Source organism: Nothobranchius furzeri, chromosome 12 (genome assembly GCF_043380555.1).
Source record: "Nothobranchius furzeri strain GRZ-AD chromosome 12, NfurGRZ-RIMD1, whole genome shotgun sequence".
Lineage (NCBI taxonomy): Eukaryota > Metazoa > Chordata > Actinopteri > Cyprinodontiformes > Nothobranchiidae > Nothobranchius > Nothobranchius furzeri.
In genome coordinates, this window is record NC_091752.1 from 62,621,136 (window position 1) to 62,646,282 (window position 25,147).

Here is a 25,147-nt window from a genome sequence, read left to right on the forward strand (position 1 = left end):
TCTCTGTAAGATGGTTGCGCCTTACTGTTGCTACAGGACTCTGATGTGTAAAGCTTTGCTGATCTTCTTGTAGCCCTCACCTGTTTGTGTAAACAAATGATTTCCTTTCGCAGATGTTGTGACATTTCTCTTCCATGAGGAGCCGTTGGTGACAGCATGAAATGGGAAGGGCTTTTCTTTAAGTAATGTCCTTTTATAGTCACCTGTCTGCTGGACACCTCTTAGATGAAGCATTAGACTCACCTGTGGTTGAATGTCTGTTAATTCAGATTTTGTAGTCTAAGTGTGGCTTTTCTCCTAAGACTATAACTGGGGTGTATTCATGTTTGCAACATGGATTTGTCACTTTTCTGCGTGAAAATGAACACATCTTGTTTGTAATCAATGACCCACATTAGGGGGAGTCTTTAGTAGTTTGGTATCTGATAGAAGATGTTGATTCTGAAAGAAACAAAAGGTTTTCTGATGAATGTAGTGGGGTGAAGTCATTTATGCTGAGTGCTGTATTACATCAATGTGAGGGGACAAATCTGTAAAAGAGGAGGAAAGAAAATAACAGCGCTACAGAAAAGTGAGGCAATGAGTGAAAAGAGGATGGTATGAAGTAATTTCCTGTCATGGTTGTAAATGTATTTTGTGAATAATCTGCTGCATATGAACTTTAATTTGAAGAAACTCAAGAATTGAACTAAAATCTCAATTTCTGCTAGAAAACAAATGCAATTAAGTCTTTTCCTGAAATTGTTCAGTCCTAGTAAAATAAAGATGTTTAAATATAATATTGAGTTTAAGGTTTCTGTTTTTTATTGTAAGCAGTGAATTAAGGAATAGCATGAAATAGCCAGGGCTGCACTTAAAATTAACTTTCTACAGTTTCTTGAAATTTTTTTTCTATAATTATTGATAACGATCAATATGAAAAGTTTTAATCAATATGCATTTTTCTACGTCGTCCAGCCCTAATGTATCCAAACTTTCGCTGTGTCTTCCATCTTCCTCGTGTTTTTGCGGTAAGACAGACATTATTGGCTGGCGTGTCCAGTTGCTAGTGTCTGTGTGGTCCAGGGCGAAGCAACACTTAATATGATTGGCTGTGTCATCCATTCTTTAAATCAGAGTTTCTGCTGACCTGTTCTCATATGTCTATGAAGGAAAATCCCTCGCCCAGCCCTACCAGAGCAGTCTGATTTAATCATTCTGGAAATTTTCAGATGACTACGTCGGGAGGTGGAGGGTTTTGTGACTGTGGCGATGCTGAAGCTTGGAAGATGGGTCCGTACTGTCAGAACCATACCCCTGTAGGCAGCAGCAAAGCAACCGAGGAGGTAAGACAGCTGTCTTTTTCAGGTACTGATGTGGGATCAGATCTGTGCCCTGAGATGGGTCAGCGACAGAAAATACTGTTCTCATGATGGTCTTTTTGTTTAAACTGAAATCAGATGAGTATGTGGCTGCAGAGTAAAAACACATTTTATTTGTATTTAAGGTAAACTCATAAATCCTCCATGCCCTGTGGCTTTACTGGTTTGATTCTCCTTCCAGGAGACAGAAGGATCTTTTACTGATATTGTTTAGAACAGGAGTTTAGTTTTTGCTGAACATCAGATGAACCTGTAGTCCTGTGACATCACCCTAATCCTGTACCTCTGTGAATTTAATACCCTGCTGCCTCCCTCCCAGGATCCTGTAGCCCAGCTGCATCCTGATATGGTTGCCAGGGGTTATAGCATCTTCTCCATCATCCTGAAGTACGCTGTTGACATGCTGACCTGGGATCAGGAGAACCAGCTGCCCGCAGGACTAGAGCCATTGTATGCATCACGCTGCACTCACTGACACTGTTACACAAAAGTACTAATACACGCTGCTTCCCACAAGGTTTATCCATTTCATCCAAACTAAAGAAAGAACCACACACTTGCATGGCAGGAACAGGTTGGGTGTCCACAGAGAACGGACTTGTTTGTTTTGATACATGGACTGCAGTACCCAGGTTTGACCACCGGATGTCCTCCTTCATGCACCTTTGATTCCCTTTAATATTAGTAGAAAGACATACAAACAGCCAAATCATCCGCTGCTCACTTTTCACTCATGCTAACATTAGAGCACCTTGTTCAATGTTCAGTCCAAAGCCGCGACTTCCAAAACCCAGTATTGCTGGAAGCTGTTAGCTTTCTCAACAGCTTTCCTTAACAGAACCAGAGGAACATTTCTCTCCAGTACTGAAGGGGCCTCCAGTTTAATCTGGTTGTGAAGCATTAATTACTGCAGCTAGTTGAAGTTTGGTTGTCTTTTGATTGTTTTGTTCAATGATAACACAAAGCTAGCATTAGCACCCTAGCACTACCATTAGCTTACCTAACCAAAACACAGAAATAGGCAATCCTGTCCGATTCGTAACATGCCGACACTTCTTTGGTTTCTAGAAAATAGTTGCAAATGAAACTAAGTGGTGGGGGTACGGCAGTTAGCAAGCACTTGTGTTTTGATCCAAGAAAAGCAGTTCCCATGTTGGTGCGGTTATGTTTGAGTTGTATAAATGTAGGAAAGATGGTCTTAAGCCTGATTTATACTTCTCTGTGAGCTGCGCAACGGAGAGACGCACATGGAGTGTCGGAAAGGTTTTACATGCAAACTTCTGTTCAGGCAGCGGAGCGTTGCAAAGCAATTCCCCGCCAGGACAACAGAGGGCGTAACGCTGTTCTGTGGTATACGGTCCCTGATCGTGTATTTGTCAGAGACTTTATAACTGTTCTGCTCCACCTCTTCATGTGGTTGCCACCTCTAAACCCACGTTTTTCGTCGTTTCCGTCCACGTTTGCTCCGTATTTTGTACTCCCTCAGTCTCAGGTGAATAAATGTTCATATTTTCAGACTTTTTCCTGTGTTGTGTTCTTCGATCTGTTCTGGGTCTGCTGCAAAATATCCGTTTACTTTTTAACGGGACAACAGCAGTGCTGTTGACGGGTTTACATGAAGCGGCGTCCTGACCAATCACAAGCTTGCAGTCTCCCTCACTTTCGACGGATGTTTAAAATTTTGGGAATGTCTCCGTCACCCTCTGTGAGCTCGTCAGAGAGCCTTACGCCGACGCAGAAAGGCGCTGCGTGTCTCCGCACCGACGCGGACGGGGGAGAATAAATCAGCTTTATACATGTAAGTGGAGATGAGCAAACGGGTTTAACACAAGACTAAAGCAGTATGCATTCAATTTGAATCAAGGGTCATACTCCGCCTGCCAAAAATGAATTGCAGTTCCCCCCTCATCTGCTAAAGGAGCAAGTTCCCATTGACTCCCATGTTAAAAAGTGCCTCCCAAGGCAGTCATTTTTTCTGTTTTCAAATACTGATAGGAAATAACTTTTATTAGATGATCTCATGTTGTCCTGGCTTCCTGATTTTTTTATATTCATATGTCTTTTATTTCCATGTTATAGTTTTCATAAAATAATGTATCAAAATAGAAATATTGCTGTTTTTGTCTTTGTCTCCCAGAAACAGTCAGTCTGTGGCTCTGAATACCAGACTTGCAACTTCAGAGTGGTGTGCCGTCCCTGTTGGAAAGTGGAGCTGACATACCAACACTGTAGTCTGCATGGTTCATGAACACAGCTGATTTGCTTCATTCAGTGATGAGTCACTCCTGTAGAAACTAATTAGGGCTAAGGAGACATCTCAGCTGTTAGATTAAGGAGTTAAAAGTCAAACCCACAGCGAGGAGGGTAGTTTTACTTTCATTTGAACTAAAGGACACTTGGGGGTGCTAAAAGCATGCCAAAACTACATAGTTTCCCTTTAATAGGTCAAGTTTCCAGTCCTGACAACTCTGATGGGGATGAATTGCTTTTGTAACTCATCCATTCACATGTACTTAAAGCTTGAAATTGTTAATAATTAGGGGCGTGGACATGTAGCCAACAGCTGCTAGTGCTAGCGGCTCCAGGGAAGACCTCGGCCTCACGTTCGGTGTTAAGCCTAGTTTATACTTCTCTGTCTGTGGAAGTGGACATGTGCAACACATTACTTGTTGTTGCACGGGCGCTCCAGCAGGCATGAAGTGACGGACGGAGTCGAGCCCCTTTTCTCACTGTCCATCGAAAGTGACAGAGACCACAAGACTGACTGATCAGGACGCCGCTTCCTTTAACTTTGTCAACAGCTCCGCCATTCCCCGCAAAACGATAAATGAGAGCCAAACATCTCTACACGGAGCAGATTGAATAATGTCTCCTTGAAAAAGTCAGAATATATAAACGTTTATACACCTGTGACTGAAGGAGCTTTTACCCCCAGCAAGCTTTTTCTGTGGTAATCATCTGTGTGTGTTTGTGTGTGTGTGCGCGTGTGTGTGTGTACACAGGGAGAAAGCAGACAGCTACTATTGCATGCTGTTCAACGATGAAGTCCACACGTATGAACAGGTGATCTACACGCTACAGAAAGCTGTCAACTGCAGCCAGAAGGAAGCCGTCGCCTTTGCCACCACTGTGGACAGAGACGTCAGTCCTCACTGAATACACTGTAGCACACCATGCAGACTGAGTCCAGTCAGAGCAATTGAACTAACTAGCTGTTACGTGTATCCTTGTGTTTTGCAGGGCAGGAAGTGTGTTCGATATGGAGATTTTCAGTTCTGCGACCAGGCCAAGTCCGTCATCGTGGTGAGTCGCTGATCTGAGACCAGTGGCCTAATTAATAAGTGAGTTATGGGATGACAGTGGCAGAGGAGTTAAGTGGCCATCTTGTAACCAGAGTGTTGCGAGATCGAGTCCCACTCGGTCTGTTGCAGCCGCTGTGTCCTTGGGCAAGACACTTAACCATAACTACCCGGTTAAGTTGGTTGGAGGGACCGGTGGCGCCTGTTCGACAGACTCACCTCTGTCAATGTCCCCACGGCAGTTGTAGCTACAATTGTGATAATCAGTATGCGATGTCTGGTTACCCGTAGCTTGTTCAAACAACAGCCGGCTTCAGACTCTGATTGGTTCTTTTTTCTTCTAGTCCCGCCTTTTCCATTTGCTGATAGGTTATTTTTTTCGTTCTCCCATCTTTTCTGTTTTCTGAATGGCTTTTTTTACTGTCCGTTTTTGTTGTCTTTTTTTCAGCCATGCTTTAATTCTATGTGCAAACTGTCACTGTCTGTTAGAGGCAAACAAAGCTCTCGTCACACCAATATCTGTCCTGTACTATCAGATTTCGTTACGAGTATGTGAACGTAGTTGGGCCCAATACCTAATACTGCTATCTGCATCCCCAACACAAGCCTATATGATCAGGAACATATCCACTACAGATCAGATTCAAGCCAGTTGTCCAATTCAATCCAATTTAAGACTATAAAAGGCTGGTCAGTAAAACCCAGGGTCACTCCCTTTGAACAGGTAGAAACCTCCAGCAGAACCAGAATGTGTTCTTCCGCACTGAGTCCTAGAAGAAGACAGGTGTCTGTTTTCATCAGAGAAGAGCCTGAGAAGCTCTGCCTCTCGTTCTTCTTTTAGAACCTCTAGGAACCACAACCAAAGTCCAAGTGCTCTGCTGGGAACATCTGGAACAAGAAGATCCCCAATAAAATAAGCTTAATCCTTCAGAGATGTAGAAGTAGTAGAGGTCCTTCTGGATCCTGGCTCCTCTGCACCTTTGGTGCAGTCGTGTCTCCATCAGCCATGTAACTAGACATATTTTGTCATTGAGCTGGTACTGGTAGTTTTCATTATAATAAATTAAACGGCCACAAACCAACATCTGGTCTGTGGTCAGAAATATTCACAAACACGTAGATGGAAATGTCGTTTAAAGACGAGGGCTGTCATCACACACCATGATGTGACTGGACATGAAATCAAACAACTATCAGAATGTTTGACACATTCATTCTACAGTTTCAAGTTTAACTGATCCACTGAGTTTGTTGTGAAGTAGAATTATTTCTGTATTTTATGGGAAGATGTCAGGCACATCATTTGGAATCGTAGGATGTCCGAGGAAAATCCCGCCTTCCTCCCCTCTGATTGGCTGGAAGAATATTTAGGCCTGTTGAGAACTTGCGTAAACCTTATGTTTGGTTGGTGTGTGTATGGAGGAGCGGGCAGTAATGGCCAGAAATGCTGCTTTAATGGGATTGATAAAGTAGTTGTAGCATGTTTATGTTAACTATGTTTTTCTCAGTGGGAGGAACCAAGGTGGGGTTTGGATCATATCCATTTACCTTGTTTAGATGAAAAAATTAGAAGTCAACATATGTTTAGTTTTGATCTGCTCTGTCAGCATTAAAATTGTAAAGTTTGTGACCTCTGACCCCTGGCCCTCTCTTAGAGGAACACCAGCCGCCAGTCGAAGCCCCTTCGGGTTCATGTGATGCACTCGTCTGTTGTGGCTCACCAGTGTTTTGCTCTAAAAGCTCTCAGCTGGTTGGGACAGATCATTCAGTACTCTGGTAGGGTTTACCCTCATTATACACTATTCCTGTGTCTGTATGTGTGTTTATGTTCCTGCTGAGTGTTGCCTCTGTTCCAGATGGGCTGAGGAGGATCCTGTGCCAGGTGTGCTTGCAGAGAATTCCAGGAAGAGAAGATTCCTCGCTGATTGACTGTTTGATGCTGAACGACTCCAAGATGTGGAAAGGTGATGACTTGGCTGGTTTTTTGTGGCCGTTTTTGGGCAGCAGGTACAGCCAGTTGTCCAGTAATGGAAAGGTTGTTGGTCCAGTCCTGGCTTATACAGCGAGGCCGGCTTTTACAGTTTAACCAGCTTCATTATTATCCTCTGAGGGAAATACTCAAGAGGATTTTTAAGACGCCCCCGACACCAAAGACAGGTGAAAACCTAAATAAATGAATCTGTCAGAACCGTCTGGAGGTCTCCTGTCCCCTGTAGAGCTCCAGACAACCACTTGTTTGATCCAGACCCAAACGGAGTTAGCCCAACGGGTCGGATCGGACTTGGGTCGATTATTAATTTGAGAGTACTGAGGACAGGACAGAAGAGCGGTGAACAAACACTGAAATGGAGGCTGTGTTGTCTCTGGCGATTCGGTATTAGGCTGAGAGTTTGTCGGGTCATAACCATTTTCACCCATGACTCGTTTTCATGTCTGCCTCTTCTCTGGAGTCCGTTGCATTCTTGATTTCCAGACAGGGATCTCGCGTGCCTACTTGATCAGCCTGAACAGCCGGATCTCCTGGGCTGTTCCCGGCATGTGGCGGTTCCAGCCCTTCCTCGCCATACTTCCAGCCGCGAGAGAGCAGGTTCGCATTCGGGGCCTCCAGTCTCTGTATGCCAACAGGTCGTGCCGTCGTCCCTTTGAATTCAGTTTATTTATAAAGCACCAAATCACGACAAGAGTCGTTTCAAGGACCTTCACACAGTAAACATTCCAATACAGTTCAGGTCATTAAGCCAGTCAATGACACTGACACTGACAATGACACCGCCTCTGTCTGGAGAGGGCTCAGGCAAATCACCAACTACAAGCCTAGGGCCCAACATGCTGCTGACGACATACAACTGGCTGAACAACTTACCCGGTAACTCCTTTTATGCAAGGTTTGAAATGCAACACCCATCCCCCACACCCCCTACTGCACAGGTTTCTTCAGCCACTCTGGTGTCACATGCCTCCCCCACCACCTTCACCACTGTGAATAGTCCAGTCCCCGCTGATCACCCCTCCCCCTCCACTGCCTTCTCAGTGACAAAAGAGGATGTGCTTAGGGTTTTCCGTAAGCAAAACCCACGGAAATCTCCGGGCCCGGACGGTGTCTCCCCCGCTACCCTGAGACACTGCGCAGAGGTACTGTCTCCAATCTTCACGGACATCTTTAACATCTCCTTGGAGTCCTGCCATGTTCCAGCCTGCTTTAAGCTGTCCACCATTGTCCCTGTCCCTAAGAAACCCCGTATCACTGGACTGAATGATTACAGGCCTGTGGCGCTGACGTCTGTAGTCATGAAGTCTTTTGAGCGCCTGGTCCTCCCTCATCTCAAGTCCTTCACCTCCCCCCTCCTGGACCCTCTGCAGTTCGCATATAGAGCTAATGGTCTGTAGACGACGCCATCAACCTGGCTCTACACTTCATCCTGCAGCACCTGGACTCCCCGGGAACCTACGCTACGATCCTGTTTGTGGACTTCAGCTCTGCGTTCAACATCATCCTCCCTGCTCTGCTCCAGGACAAGCTCTCCATGCTCAACATACCCAACTCCACCTGCAGGTGGATCACTGACTTCCTGACAGAAGGTAGGCAGTGCGTGCGGCTGGGGAAGAATGTTTCCACCACTAAGACTATTAGCACAGGATCTCCACAGGGCTGTGTACGTTCTCCTCTGCTCTTCTCCCTGTACACAAACTGCTGCACCTCGAGCCATGACTCCGTTAAACTGATCAAGTTTGCGGACGACACCACCCTCATCGGGCTCATCTCTGACGGGGATGAGTCTGCCTACAGGAGGGAGGTGGAACGGCTGGCGTACTGGTGCAGCAGCAACAACCTGGAGCTCAATGCTCAGAAGACAGTGGAGATGATTGTGGACTTCAGGAAAGTAACAGCCCCATCTCCCCCTCGTCCTGACGGACACCACCGTCACCACTGTGGACTCCTTCCGCTTCCTCGGAACCACCATCACACAGGACCTTAGGTGGAAGCCATCCATCAGCTCCCTGATCAAAAAGGCCCAGCAGTGGATGTACTTTCTGCGGCAGGTGAAAAAGGCCAAGCTGCCGGCCCAGATGATGGTGCAGTTTTACACGGCTATCATTGAGTCCATCCTCACCTCCTCCATCACTGTGTGGTACGCTGGAGCCACAGTGAGGGACAAAAATAGACTGCAGCGCATTGTGCGCTCTGCTGAGAAGGTGATTGGCTGCAGCCTTCCATCTCTCCAGGACCTGTACGTCTCCAGAACTCGGGGGCGTGCAGGCCGGATAGCAGCTGACCCTTCGCACCCGGGACACAGACTTTTCGAGCCGCTTCCCTCAGGCAGGAGGTTACGGTCCATCCAGACCAGAACCTCTCGCCATGAGAACAGCTTCTTTCCATCTGCCGTTAGACTTGTGAATAGATTATAAACACACAACCATGCTCGTCTTCTGTACCCGACACAATGTCACATTATCGGCCATGTTACCATTACCTGCCATTTTTATAGCTGAAAGTTTTATTCTAGTTTTTTTATTATATTTTATTCTATTTTTAATCTTATTATTCATGTTATATGTAGCACATTAGTACCGAAGCAAGTTCCTAGTTTGTGAATTGTTTGTTCACTGACAGTGGCAATAAACCTATTCGGATTCTGATTCAGTCAGCAAAAAGTTTCCTATATAAGGAACCCAGCAGGTTGCATCGAGTCACTGACTAGTGTCAGAGTCTTTACAGCAGTGATCCGCAAATGGCGGTCCGTGGGCCACGTCCGGCCCGCAAGCCCTCTCTTTGTGGCCCCCAAACCCCACCCCCACCCCCAACAGCCGACCGGGAGATGTAGGATAGATAGAGCTGAGGAAAATAATCAAATAATCATTGCATGAGATGCGGGCATAAACGAATCTGCATCATAGAAGAGTACCATAATCAATTATAGTGGAATGTAGTTTTGTTATTATAACGGCGGCACCAGCGCAGCATCCAAATCTGTCAGAGCGGTGTTCTCCACATTTACCTGGTAGGAAACTTTTATCTGCCTTTATGTGGTACCACAGGGCTGAGCGCTGGAGTTGTAACCTGAGACCGAATCGAATTAGCCCGATCGGTTCTGTTGGATTTGGCCGTGAATTATGTTTATTGAGCGGGTTGCCGCGTGGCTCGCTCCGCTCGCTCGATCAGCGACTGAGGGAGAGAGAGGGAGATTGTCTGCTCACACAAGAGAGAGGATCGGAGGACGCTCCTCCAAACGCGCATTATTATTTTCATCATTTCATTATTGTTTCTCCTGGAAGCGCTCAGTCAGACCGAGTGCTGTGATGTCGGGAGATCCGGTCTTGGGGATGGAGCGGGGTGAGTGACGGCAGCTGCAGCGTAATCATCTTTTATTTAGGGACACGGAGAAGTTAAAAGGAGAGAGAAATAGAAGATAGAAGTTCTTGTTCCACTTTATTCTTTTGTTTCATGATGATAAACTGATGTTAAATTCAGCTTTAAGAGCAACTGGGAGGAAGCTTTGGTCCATTTTAAGTTACAGGAGGTCTGTCTCCTATCTGCTCCTCCAGAGACAGCATGGGCATGAGGGTTACATGGTGAGGGTCACACAGGACAGGTTAGTGCAGTCACACAGCCGAGCTGGAGGGGGACCGGTGTTGTCCTTCTTTATATTGCAAGCTTGTGTGTTATGTGCCTTACAGCCAGCAATCCAAACAGCAGCAGCCCCCCTATAATCTATAATTAAATGGGTAAACTAGTAGTAGCACATTCTATGTCAAAGAAAGTAAAATGTTATTATCACGAGAGGGAGAATGTTTAAGTGGTTAGCAGCAGTGTGCTAGACGATAGCCCCCCTCCATGAGGCCACCACAGCTCAGCAGAACATCATTGTAGCTTCTTCTGGGGAGAAAAACACTTAGAGAAAAAATAAAGTTAACAGCTGAAATAGCAGGAAATAATACAGTTAAAGAGCAAATTGTAGAAGAAAGTAGTCGAGTGTAGAAAGTGGTCAGTATGTCCTCCAGCAGTCTAAGCCTATAGCAGCAAAACTACAGAGATAACTCTGGATAACCTAGCCTTTTAGATGGAGGCATGTTGGAGGCAGGGCAAGGGAGAGCCGTCTTTACTGACTAAGTATTGTCAGCATAAGGCAGCTGTACTCAGTAGGTGGCCCGCAGCCATGGGTCCCCTCTTTGTGGCCATCGAACCCTGCACGCCCCGGTCAGGCAGATGAGCTGGAGCGGATGGGACAGGTGTGCAGTGCTGTTTCATTATATTGTAAGCAGTGTTGGGAGTAACGCCGTTTTAAGTATAACGGCGTTTCTAACGGCGTTCTTTTATAGGTAACGGAATAATCTAATTAATTACTTTTCCCGCCGTTGCAACGCCGTTACCGTTACTGGGGACAGAACGTTGTGCGTTACTATGTGCTTGTCGAACGTTGAGCAGCAGCGTGAGGCTTTCTGACCGCCACACTTCAGCTGCAGCCAGGGAGAGAGAGGTGTCGGTAACACACTTACAAACACGATGATGATTGGCCGGGTGGGCGGAGACCCTCACGGTCTCAGTCACTGCATTCTGTAGACACAACGGGAATAACTCCGTTTAAAATAACCGCGTTAATAAAAAATATTTCTTTCTGTAACGAGCAAACTAATTAATTACCGTCTTCTTGTATCAAAACGTCGTTCCTGTTACTGATAAGAAAATGCGTGCAGCAGCGAATCTGCGGGTCTGCAGCCGTGCCCTTAGCGTGACAGCGGGACGTCCCGAAGGTCCGCTCACCTGTTCACCGCTCAGACGTCCTGATCTTCTGCCTTCCTAGATCATCCAGCTGTAACCTGTTCCTGATCATGTCTTTAGTCCCGCTGTAACGCTGATGCATCAGTCTCAGACGGCATGGAGCTCAGGTGTTATTAGAACTACCTGTGTGTGTTCACCACCCAGCTTCAGCTCTTCTGTGGTTGGGTCTGACCCAAGTTAGTAAATGTAAGTCCTCCATCAGGCTTGTGCCTCTTCTAGTGTCATTTTAAAGGATATTTATTTATTTATTTAACCGTTACTAGATTAGCAGCAACAGAAATGCTGCTGAAAACACACAATTATGTGAAGCTGGAAAAATTAAAATGCTGTGCAAAATTACATTTATTTCTGTAATTTAACTAGACTGAGAGACAATTTAAAGGCTCGGGAACCTTTACAGGTGTTTCTATTTGCAATTTTAGTTTTTAGCTGATTGGGTTTTTGTTAAATATCACACAGTGACCTTTTAATAGTCTAGATTAGTGTAATGCTCCTGTTAAGTGCTTATTTATTTAAATTATTCAGGTTTATATAAAACATTTTGACATACATTTTATTATGTTCAGTCATTAGTCATTTATATTTTACTATTGTAGTAATTCTTGCATTCTTTAATGAAAAAAGTAACTAAGTAGTTACTTTTGTTGGTAATTAGTTACTTTTATGATCTTGTAACTCAGTTAGTAACTGAGTTACTTTTTTGACAAAGTAATCAGTAACTATAACTAATTACTTTTTTAAAGTAACGTTCCCAACACTGATTGTAAGCTTGTGTGTTGTGTGAAGAAACGCCAGCGCTCCCATCTGGGATAAAATGGCTTTATTTTGGCCAAATGTCTTAAATGATAAAATGAAGAGGATACTGCAGCACCCACATGGGCATCCAGGCATAATGCACTGTCCATCTTCACACTATGGTTGATTGCAGAACGACACAATGCTGCACACGGGGTCTCTGCAGGCTGCAAAGTAGTAGCGACAGACAATTGGTGTAATCGGCTCCGAAAAGCATTGATCAGACTTTGCAGATCACTTTTTTTTTCTCTCTCACAGAGATCGACCGCGGAAAATCTTTCCAGTTGGCAGTCTGGCAGTCGAAACTAGAAATCGAGATAAAACATTTTAAAGAGCAAGTCACCCCAAATAAACTTTTTTTGCTTATAAACTAAATCAACGAGTGTCTAGTCGTGCTGCAGACACGTGCCGTCAATAATTTGGCATTTCAGTGCATCTTAGTTAAAATTTTAATATTCTGCCTAAAACTGGCAGTGTTGTGCCGTTGTCAGGTAAAAACTCTGCACTGTATTTTAATTTAAATCTGCCACCGCTATTGGCTAAGAAGTATGCTATGATGTAAACTGGTACATTATGATGTCACAATGCTGTCGTGAGCCTGAGTGTGTGTGTATTTGTTAGCGGCTCCGCCCTCTTGGTCTGCCAGGCAACAGCATGTGTTGCATTTTTCAAACATGAAGTGGGAGTGGAGTTAGACTCTGGTAGGGGTTGACTTGCTCTTTAAATAATTAGTGAACGGTTGGATTTAAAATGACGACTTTTGTCATCAGTGGCAGTGAATGAGTTGAGTGTTGACTTTGGAACATAGACACTCTGGCAAACATTTTAAAACAGTCCCCATTCCAATTGATGCTTGATGCCCAACCCTTGCTGACAACTACCACAGAATCTCTGTCTGCTGCTCCGTCCACCTGTTCTGGTGTTCCACGGCCCCACGGTTCTGCCTTGTCATGTCTACCAACGTTAGTCTTAACATCGTGACGGGTGGCAGGACTGGTGCATTGTGGGCCAGTGGCTGCATGGTGTCGAGGTGTGTGTGTGTGTGTGTGTGTGTGTGTGAGCCCCACATTGGGCACCACTGTAGCAGAACCAGCTACACCGGCGTACACCCACATTCCTTCAGCTTCAATAACAGCTTTAGTCAACACAGGAGCAGCATAGCTGCAACGTTCCAACACAGACGTGGAGCTCACCCAGCTCCTCTTGTCTGCTCGTGGTCTCTCTCTGCCACTTGTGATGTCTTCCCTCACAATCAGCAGCTGGTTGTTTATTGCTGCCTGGTGTGCACCGGCGGGCTCGCAGCAGCCCCTCCCCTTGTGTGCACCACCACAAGGCCATTTACCATTTTGTTGGTCAGCATGTTCCCCTGTAGAAGCTTGATGATGATCATCAATGTGATCTAACAGGATCCAGATCACAATCGAACCATCACTAGAAAGATATTGATGATGATGAGCTCAGATATCTCTTGTGGCCTACAGGAGCGAGGAACACGTACCACCAGCTGCTCATGAACAGCCTCCTCATGGACCTCAAGTACAAGAAGATCTTTGCCATCCAGTTTGCCAAGGTAACCCTCCTGAGTCTCATCACACCCAAACTTCAGAGATCTATGTCCGATTCAGACTACTGTCCATCAGATTCTGTGTTTAAAATTTGTTTGTAATCACAATGAAATCGGGATGGGTGAAATACACAAAGATGGGCAGGATATGCAGTCTTACTCACTAATATTCATGGTATGCGTGCATCTTACCTATGTTTGGATAACAGCAACGTGACCTGACCGCTGACTCTGTTTTCTCTGCGATGTTGATGTTTTATCTCCACAAATTAACGCAAGCCTGGAGGAGCTCTGCTGTGTGGTGCAGCAGCGGCTCAGGGGTTAGAATTCGCCCTGGAATGCGTGGGTTGCAGGATCAAACCCAGGCTCCTGCAGTCATGTCAGTCGATGTGTCCTTGGGCAAGACATCTCACCCTTCTTGCCCGCTGGTGGTGGTCGGAGGCAGGTTATTTATTATGTTATGGAGTTGCTATTGCTAACTGTTAGCTTCTACTAGCCGTGGCGTGCTCTGCTCTCCTGGCTGCACAGTCAACACAGCCTTCCAAGTCTCAAGCCAAGATGATGCTAATTTACAGTCGCACCTGCAAATATTTTATCATGCATTAAGTGTTGACTCTGGAACACAGACACTCTGGCAAAACTCTGGTGTTCAGAGGTTGTATTGCAACAACAGGACTAATTTTCGAACCCTAGCTGGGATGTTGGTTCACTGCTGACATGTTCCAGCACCATGTTCAAAGACAGTTCGTACAGGATAAGGACTCATTTCTATAATACGTTTATTTTACAACAGTATTTACTGTTAGAACATGTTCTGGACTCAGAATCAGCTGCTTCACTTGTCAAGTCTGCCATTTACACAGTCTCAGCCTCGCTGAGTGGACTTTATAACACAACAGTGCCCTCTGGTGGCTTTTAGATGTAAACAAAAACACAGCGTTGTGCCTGACAGAAAAAATAAATGATTATCTTTTAAAATATAGCTTTAAAAGGAGAAACTCTACATTCATTCTGCACACCTCTGAATGTCCCATGAAGCTATTATTTCTTTGTAAATATAACTTTTAATGAAAATGTTCCATATTCTAACTTTAACAGGTTTGTATATTTTTAAATGCATCTATCTACAAATGGAGTTCACTGTTCAGGTAGTTATTTGCCACACAGCTCTGAGTTCAAATGTCACCTTCTCAGAACTATAGACGCCTGCAGACAGATTATATGGAGGATGACCATGATCGATTGGTGTCTGTGACATCACTGTCTGTTCAGCTCTTCACTGTCCCGACCATGGTGAGTACTCTTGCTCTGCATCACACCCACACACCTCTGTCTCTGTTTTGGGCCCCACCCCTTTCTCTCCGACTTACTTTTTTAAATAAAAATTCATTAGAGTCCCCCTCCCATCCTAATAAAAAAACAATATTGAGCTAAATTCATGACATTAATCCATCCACTACACAAAGGATTACGCTCATGTGGGTCATGCAGCACAGAGGTACTCAAGTGTACGCTCATATCAGTGGGAAGTAGGGCTGGGCGATTTGGGCCAAAACTTATATTTCGATATCTTTTAGCTGAATTCCGATATTCGATAAATATCTCGGTATTTTTCCTCCTGTAAAATATTTACAAGTTAACAAACTTCAAGCTGTCTTGAGAAATTATAAACATAAATCAGTAGATTAGATGCATAAACATTTATTGATTCTGGTCAAACTTTAACCTTAGTGCCTATTCTCTACCAGTCTGAGCTTTAGGAACACTGGTACAGTTGTCTGTTACACACACACACACACACACACACACACACACACACACACACACACACACACACACACACACACACACACACACACACACACACACACACACACACACACACACACACACACACACAGTTGAGAGCTAGAGGTGTATCAAATGTCCCACAGGCTTTTTTTTAATTATATATTTATAATTAATGTAAAATTATTTAAATTTCATCTAGAGGTTGGCCATTTCGTTTATTTCTTGTCCACAGAAAAATAAATCTGTCATGTTAAGCAAATTGTATGATGATGTAATTTTATCTACTGATGATCACACGGGTCATGCACGTGGAGTTATTAGTTATTAGGGCAAACATGGCTGGAGTCTAGCAGTGTTGGCTCATATCAGCGATTATACTGTAATGACTTAGGGTCTCTGGTTGCTCTTTTATGAGTATTATTTTCGGGCTACTGAGCCGTAACCCACGCCTTACAAACTCTTAAAGAGCAAGTCAAGCCCAAATCAACATTTTTTTTTTCTGATAAACTATATAAATGTGTGTCTAATCGTGTTGCAGACACGTGTAATCAATAGTTTTGCACTTTAGTGCATTTTGGTTCAAATTTAAATTTTCTGCCTAAAACTGTCAGTGTCAGGTAAAAAATCTGCACTGCAGTGAAATTTAAATCCTCCATCACTATTGGCTAAGAGGTACCCTAGAATATTAGCTGCTACAGTATGATGTCACAATGTCATTGCGAGTCCGTGCGTGTGTATTTGTTTGCGGCTCCGCCCTCTCGGTCTGCTAGGCAACAGCATTTGTTGCATTTTTTCAAACTCGAAGTGGGAGTGGAGTAATACTCTGATGGGGGTGACTTGCTCTTTAACTTTTTCAACAGAATCACTCGTAATGGAGTATTTACTAGCATAGCAAACCACAGCGGAAAAAAACGGAAGCGGAACAACATTTCTGACCCGTTGAGCTCACCTTCAAAATAAAATGTTAACCCTATATTTACTATTCAAACCCTTAAGATATGTTTGCGGTCATTTAGCCACTCCGGCTATCCGTAGATGCTTCCCGATTACACAGGGGAGGGAGGGATTTGGCTCGTCTCCGCAAACAGAACTTCGTTGGCATTGAACGTCCCCAAATGATTAAAAACCAGGACACCAAATGCAAAGTTTAGAGCAGCACATTTACCCAGACGCCCTCAGATTGAGCAGACTTGTGAGAATACACGTCATAACCGCTTAGAGACGGAGCAGCTTGTCGCTAGCATAACGGCTAATCGCTAGCATAACGGCTAATCGCTAGCATTGCAGTTTGACCAGTTATATCGATATGAAGATATAATGTCATCTTGTTTCTTGTTTAAAAATTATATCGATATCTTAGAAATATCGATATATTGCCCAGCCCTAGTGGGAAGGGTAAGATTTGTGGTAGCTTCTGAGGCATTTTGGCTGCTTCTCACTGAAACACAAATATATCTTTAGAAACAAAACAAAAGTTGACAGTATGATAGTGTAAAGTATTGTTCAATTCAAAATACTTTCATAATCTCAGAAGGCAATTAAATTAGAGTAACATAAATTATCTCATCCATCCATTTACGGCCGCTTATCTGGGGGTCGGCTGATTCAAGCTGATAGAAGAGCAACTTTGACTGAAATAACCACTCGTTACAACCGAGGAATGCAGCAAAGCACTTATGAAGCCACAACACACACAACCTTGAGGTAGATGGGCTACAACCAGGGCTTAATTTGAGCCAGATCTTGCTGGAACAAGATCCTGGAACTGTCTCATTTAAAAAGGCCCGATCCGGCAACTGTCTGCTAGGTTCCGGCAACTCACTCGACCAACTTGTGCTATACGCAGGGTTCGAATTACGGTGAGCTAAAGGGAGGTCCTGTAAGCTGTCAGCTTACCCCCAGGGGGAGCCCAAAACGATCCTGGTTCTACTTATATTACATTATCTATGTGGACTCTCCGGGGATTATTTAGAGCTGAGAGGCGCAGAGCTCTGATCGTTGACGCGCTCCAGACAGATGTGACCTGAGCACGGCAACAGTAACATTCTTAATGTGTCGCCACCTCAAAAACAAATTTAACACGCAATCGTTTATGTCGGCTCATATCCTTTTATGATTTCTGTCTTTTATTTGTGCCTGATGCGTTTTGCTGCTGCGGAGCGGAGCACATCACCTGTTTTGTCCTCCGGTGACGTCATTGCACCGGTGCGGTCTGTGCGCGGCGCGCACTCCGTTATATTTGCGGTCGGTAGATCTTTTTGAACTGCAGTTCAAAGGTAACTCGTGAGATGAAATGATATGAAGCCAGGTAGCAGTTTTTTCTTGAGAGGAGATGCAGGAAGATAATAGAGGCAGGACAGAAAAATAGTCAAATAAAAACAAGTTTGTTTTTGTACCTGGTGGTTGCAACAAACAGACACCATTGAAGGTAATCAGAAGTGAGGAACAGAAAATGAAATAATTATTTCAATGTTTAGATCAGCAGGAACTCTGAGAGGCTGCAGGCACACCAGTGAGTTTGCAGCCGCTGTGCAGGAGGAGAGGGCTGAAGCAGGGGAACAGTAAAGATGCAAAAACTATCATTGTTAGAAGTAATGTGTGTTAACTTAGAAAATGTGGGCGCAATTTTTAATTACTTGTCGAAAGCTCAAGCGAACCATTGCTCTATAGAGAAAGACGCTTCCAGAAGTAGAATTCTTTCAGCAGCAGCCCACCAATCATCACCTCAGTAGAGGGCACATACCAGCCCATCAGTTTGCCTAAAGCATGGTTGGGGAACCTTGAGGGCCTGTGTCCAGCATGTTTTAGTTGTTGCTTTGCCCCAACACTCCTGATTCAGTGGTTGAATCACCTTTTGTGCAGCTCATTAAACTCTTCAGAAGTTAACCACCCGATGATTAAAATCAGGTGTGTTAAAGCAGGGAAACAACTAAGACAGGCTAGTGATCCTCAGCGGACCAAGAATCCCCACGCCTGGCCTAAAGGAACCTGATGGATTTTTAGATTATAAGAAACACATTTCTCTGGTCTGAAGAAACCAAGCCTTGGATGCTAGTTGTCATGTGTGGAAGATACCAGGAACCGCTTGTCACCTGGTCATTATAAAGCATGGTAGAATTTAAAGGAGAAAAGAATCCTGTAACATAAAATGTTGAGAAATTGAAGCTCAATGAAGACTGTCAGGGTGCTCTGTAGCTTCTGAGTAACAGCTGTGTTTACAGTGTTTATGAAGAGTAAAGGGGTTTGTGTAACTGAACAACAGTTAATTTCTGTTTCGCTGAATGGGAGGCAGCTTCACCACTCTAGATTTACAGACTTGTTTCTGTCAGTCTGCTCAAGAAACTGGCCTCCAACCAGCACCCACTAAATATATTAGGCTCTGTTTACAGAACCTTATTCCTCAGCAGTGGGGGCTCTCATGTCAGAATAGTTTTCCATTTCCAGCTGCCCAACGTCCAGATCAATCAGAGCTTGTTCTGCCATCCAATCTAATTTCATGGAATATCTTATGAAGTCAGACATTTCTGTTTGCGTGTGCATGATGCTAGGCCCGGATGCTAATGGTGGAGGAGAACCTGATGACCACTATTATCAGAACCTTTGTGGATCACCTTCGTCACAGAGACCCTCAAGGACGCTTCCAATTTGACCGCTACACGGCCCAGCAGGCCTTCAAGTTTGGACGGGTCCAGAGCCTCATTGGAGACCTCAAGTGAGCACCCTTTATACACCTGTTAGACATACCAGAACACCGGTGCTGCCAGTTTAACCAGCTGTGCTGTTTGCAGGTATGTCCTGATAAGTCCCCCTCCTGAATGGAGCGACCAGCTCAGAAACAAGTTTCTCGAAGGTTTTGATGCTTTTCTGGATCTTCTGAAGTGCATGCAGGTAATGTGGAATAACGTGAAAATTCAGTACATCCCATCTGTCTGTCTAAACCTGTTTGTCTGTCTGTCTCAGGGTATGGACCCTGTTATGAGACAGGTGGGACAGCACATTGAGATGGAGCCCGAATGGGAGGCAGCATTCACGCTTCAGATGAAACTGACACACATCATCTACATGATCCAGGAGTGGTGCTCCACTGATGTGAGCCTGCAATATGCATCATACATGTTAATCACATTAATACATGATACAAAGGCAAGGCAGCTTTATGTATAGAGCACATTTCAAACACATGGCAATTCAGTGTGCTTTACAATTAGCATTAAATGGCTCAACAACAAACCAGACAACACAAGTTAAAATATACACAGATAAATTTATAATTTAGAGCTAAAATGACAAGACAGAATAAATGTTGAGCAATTACATCACAGATTACAGTGAAGATGAAGCAGCATGAGAAACTATTCATTTAAAGGCTGATGAGTACACAGCATCATACGTGTTGTTACACATCATACGTGTTACTCAACATCATATGTGTTGCACACCATCATACGTGTTACACACCATCATACGTGTTACTCAGCATCATATGTGTTATTCATCATGGTACGAGTTACTCAGCATCATATGTGTTATTCATCATAGTACGAGTTACTCAACATCATATGTGTTACACACCATCATAGGTGTTACACACCATCATATGTGTTACACACCATCATAGGTGTTACACACCATCATATGTGTTACACACCATCATACGTGTTACACACCATTATATGTGTTACTCATCAGTGGTAGAGGTGGCAGAGGAGTTAAGTGCTCACCCCGTAATCAGAAGGTTGCAGGTTCAAGCCCCTCTCAGTCTGTCACTGTCGTTGTGTCCTTGGGCAAGACACTTAACCCATGTTGCCTGCTGGTGGTGGTCGGAGGGACCGGTGACACCAGTGCTCGGCAGCCCCGCCTCTGTCAGAGTGCCCCTGGGCAGCTGTGGCTACTTCATAGCTCATCCCCACGAGTGTGTGAATGTGTGTGTGAATAGATAAATGACTGATTGTGTTGTAAAGCACCTTGGGGGGTTACAGGACTCTGGAAGGCGCCAAATCAAATACAGGCCATTTACCATTTACCATCATATGTGTTACACACCGTCATGTGTGTTAAACCCGTCATTTGTGTTACACACTGTCATACGTGTTGCACACCATCATACGTGTTACACACCATCATATGTGTTACTCAGCATCATACGCGTTACACACATCATTTGTGTTACACACCCTCATATGTGTTATTCAATAGCGTACATGTTACACACCATCATATGTGTTACACACCATCATTTGTGTTAAACACCATCATACGTTACACTCCATCACACGTGTTACACACCATCATATGTGTTACACAGCATGATACGTGTTATTGATCATCGTACGTGTTACACACCATCATATGTATTACTCAGCATCATACGTGTTACACACCATCATACATGTTACTCAGCATCATATATGTTACACACCATCATATGTGTTAGACACCATCATACGCGTTATTCATTATTGTATGTTTTACACACCATCATAGGTGTTACACACCATCATACGTGTTACTCACCATTATACGTGTTACTCAGCATCATGCATTTAATTCACCATCATAGGTGTTACACACAATCATACGTGTTACTCACCATCATAGGTGTTACACACAATCATGCGTATTACACACCATCATACATGTTACACACTATCATACATGTTACACACTATCATACATGTTACACACCAACATATGTGTTATTAATCATTGTGTTACACACCATCATAGGTGTTACACACCATCATACGTGTTTTACACCATCATAGGTTTTACACATCATCATAGGTGTTACACACGATCATATGTGTAACACCCCATCATACGCGTTATTCAGCATCATACATGTTATTCATCATCGTATGTGTTACACACCATCATATATGTTACACACTATCATGCGTGTTATTCAGCATCATATGTGCTACACACCATCATGTGTATTACACACCATCATACGTGTTACACACCATCATACATGTTACACACCATCATACTTATTATACACCAACATACGTGTTACACACTATCATACGTGTTACACACCATCATAGGTGTTTCACACAATCATACGTTTTACACATCTTACGTGTTACACACCATCATATGTGTTATTCAGCATCTCACGTGTTACACACCATCATATGTGTTATTCATCATCGTACGTGTTACTCAGCATCATACATGTTGCACACCATAATACGTGTTATTCAGCATCATGTGTTACACACCATCATAGGTGTTACACACCAAGTGTTATTCAGCCTCATACATGTTATTCATCATCCTACGTGTTACACACTGTCATACGTGTTATTCACTATAATATTTGTTACACACCATCATATGTGTTATATACCATAATATCTGTTACACACATCATACGTGTTTCACACCATCATACATGTTACACACCATCATACGTGTTACACACCATCATATGAGTTATATACCATCATATGTGTTACACACCATCATACCTGTTACACACCATCATACGTGTTACACACCATCATACGTGTTACACACCATCATACGTGTTACACACAATCATGCGTATTACACACCATCATACATGTTACACACTATCATACATGTTACACACCAACATATGTGTTATTAATCATTGTGTTACACACCATCATAGGTGTTACACACCATCATACGTGTTTTACACCATCATAGGTTTTACACATCATCATAGGTGTTACACACGATCATATGTGTAACACCCCATCATACGCGTTATTCAGCATCATACATGATATTCATCATCGTACGTGTTACACACCATCATATATGTTACACACTATCATGCGTGTTATTCAGCATCATATGTGCTACACACAGTCATGTGTATTACACACCATCATACGTGTTACACACCATCATACATGTTACACACCATCATACTTATTATACACCAACATACGTGTTACACACTATCATACGTGTTACACACCATCATAGGTGTGTAACACAATCATACGTTTTACACATCTTACGTGTTACACACCATCATATGTGTTATTCAGCATCTCACGTGTTACACACCATCATATGTGTTATTCATCATCGTACGTGTTACTCAGCATCATACATGTTACACACCATAATACGTGTTATTCAGCATCATGTGTTACACACCATCATAGGTGTTACACACCGAGTGTTATTCAGCCTCATACATGTTATTCATCATCCTACGTGTTACACACTGTCATACGTGTTATTCACTATAATATTTGTTACACACCATCATATGTTTTATATACCATAATATCTGTTACACACATCATACGTGTTTCACACCATCATACATGTTACACACCATCATACGTGTTACACACCATCATATGAGTTATATACCATCATATGTGTTACACACCATCATACCTGTTACACACCATCATACGTGTTACACACCATCATACGTGTTACACACCATCATACGTGTTACATACCATCATACGTGTTACACACCATCATTCATGTCACATACCATCATACATGTTACACACCAGCCTACCATCATGTGTTATTCATAATTGTACATGTTACATACCATCATATATGTTACAAACCATCATACATGTTACACACCAGCACACCATCATACATGTTACACACCATCATGCATGTTACACATCGTGCACACCACCATACGTGTTACACACAAGCACACAGGTTACACACCAGCATACGTGTTACATACCATCATACATGTTACACACCAGCCTACCATCATATGTGTTATTCATAATTGTACATGTTACATACCATCATATATGTTACAAACCATCATACATGTTACACACCAGCACACCATCATACATGTTACACACCATCATGCATGTTACACATCGTGCACACCACCATACGTGTTACACACTAGCACACGGGTTACACACCAGCATACGTGTTACATACCAGCATACGTGTTACACACCATCATTTGTGTTACACACCATCAAATGTGTTACGCACCAGCATACCATCATATGTGTTACACACCATCAAACGTGTTACATGCCATCATATGTGCTATTCATCATCGTAAGTGTTACACACCATCATAGTTGTTACACACCATCACTTATGTCATTCATCATCATACATGTTACACACATCATACGTGTTATTCAGCATCACACGTGTTACACACCATCATACATGTTACACACCATCGTATGTGTTATTCATCATCGTACGTGCTCCTCAGCATCATACATGTTACACACCATCATACGTGTTATTCAGCATTACACTTGTTAAACACCATCATATGTGTTAGTCATCATTGTACGTATTACTCTGCATCATACATGTTACACACCGTCATACGTGCTATTCAGCATCATATGTGTTATTCAGCATCTTATGTGTTACACACCATCATACGTGTTACACCATCATACGTGTTATTCAGCATCATACATGTTATTCAGCATCATACGTGTTACACACCATATATGTTACACACCATCATATGTTACACACTATCATGAATGTTATTCAGCATCATACGTGTTACACACTATCATTTGTGTTACACACCATCATACATGTTATATACCATCATACAGGTTGCACACCATCATATGTGCTACATACATCATATGTTTTACACACCATCATGTGTGTTACACACCATCATGTGTGTTACACACCATCATACGTGTTACATACATCATACGTGTTACACACCATCATACATACATATTACGCGCCATCATACATGTTACACACTATCATATGTGTTACACACCATCATAGGTGCTACACACAATCATACGTTTTACACACCATCATAGGTGTTACACACATCATATTTGTTACACACCATCATATGTGTTATTCATCATCATACATGTTACTCAGCATCATACATATTACACATCATAATATGTGTTATTCAGCTTCATATGTGTTACACACCATCATAGGTGTTACACACCATCATAGATGTAACACACCATCATAGGTGTTACACACCATCATACGTGTTATTCAGCATCATACGTGTTTCACACCATCATACGTGTTATTCGTCATCATATGTGTTACGCACCATCATATGTGTTACAACTCATCATTGATGTTACACACCAGCACACCATATGTGTTTGTCATACTTGCATGTGTTTTTATTCAGCATCATACGTGTTACATACCATCATACGTGTTACATACCATTATACATGTTACACACCATCATGCATCTTACATACCATCATACATGTTACATACCAGCCTACCATCATATATGTTATTCATAATTGTGCGTGTTACATACCATCATATATGTTTCACACATCATATGCATTACTCACCAGAACACCATCATACGTGTTACATCCTAGGATATGTGTTAAACACAATCATACGTGTTACACACCAGCATACGTGTTCCACACCAGCATACGTGTTATGCACCAGCATACGTGTTAAACACCATTATACTGTTACACACCAGCATACGTGTTACACATCATCATACCATCATATGTGTTACACAGCATCATACGTGTTACACAGCATCATATGTGTTGCACACCTTCAT

The 25,147-nt window shown here is 43.2% G+C and overlaps 1 protein-coding gene across 2 annotated transcripts in view; it reads left to right on the top strand.

Moving 5' to 3' along the window:
- ubr2 (ubiquitin protein ligase E3 component n-recognin 2) overlaps positions 1 to 25,147 on the top strand; it is an 89,835-nt gene that overhangs the window by 16,434 nt on the left and 48,254 nt on the right. For both annotated transcript variants that reach the window (XM_070542801.1, XM_054750651.2), the window contains exons 4-14: positions 1,212 to 1,325; positions 1,681 to 1,811; positions 4,364 to 4,502; positions 4,602 to 4,664; positions 6,316 to 6,436; positions 6,517 to 6,624; positions 13,715 to 13,803; positions 14,992 to 15,090; positions 19,137 to 19,300; positions 19,377 to 19,476; positions 19,549 to 19,677. In XM_070542801.1, coding sequence (XP_070398902.1) covers positions 1,212 to 1,325; positions 1,681 to 1,811; positions 4,364 to 4,502; positions 4,602 to 4,664; positions 6,316 to 6,436; positions 6,517 to 6,624; positions 13,715 to 13,803; positions 14,992 to 15,090; positions 19,137 to 19,300; positions 19,377 to 19,476; positions 19,549 to 19,677 — 1,257 coding nt within the window. The remainder of the gene's footprint in view (positions 1 to 1,211; positions 1,326 to 1,680; positions 1,812 to 4,363; positions 4,503 to 4,601; positions 4,665 to 6,315; positions 6,437 to 6,516; positions 6,625 to 13,714; positions 13,804 to 14,991; positions 15,091 to 19,136; positions 19,301 to 19,376; positions 19,477 to 19,548; positions 19,678 to 25,147) is intronic.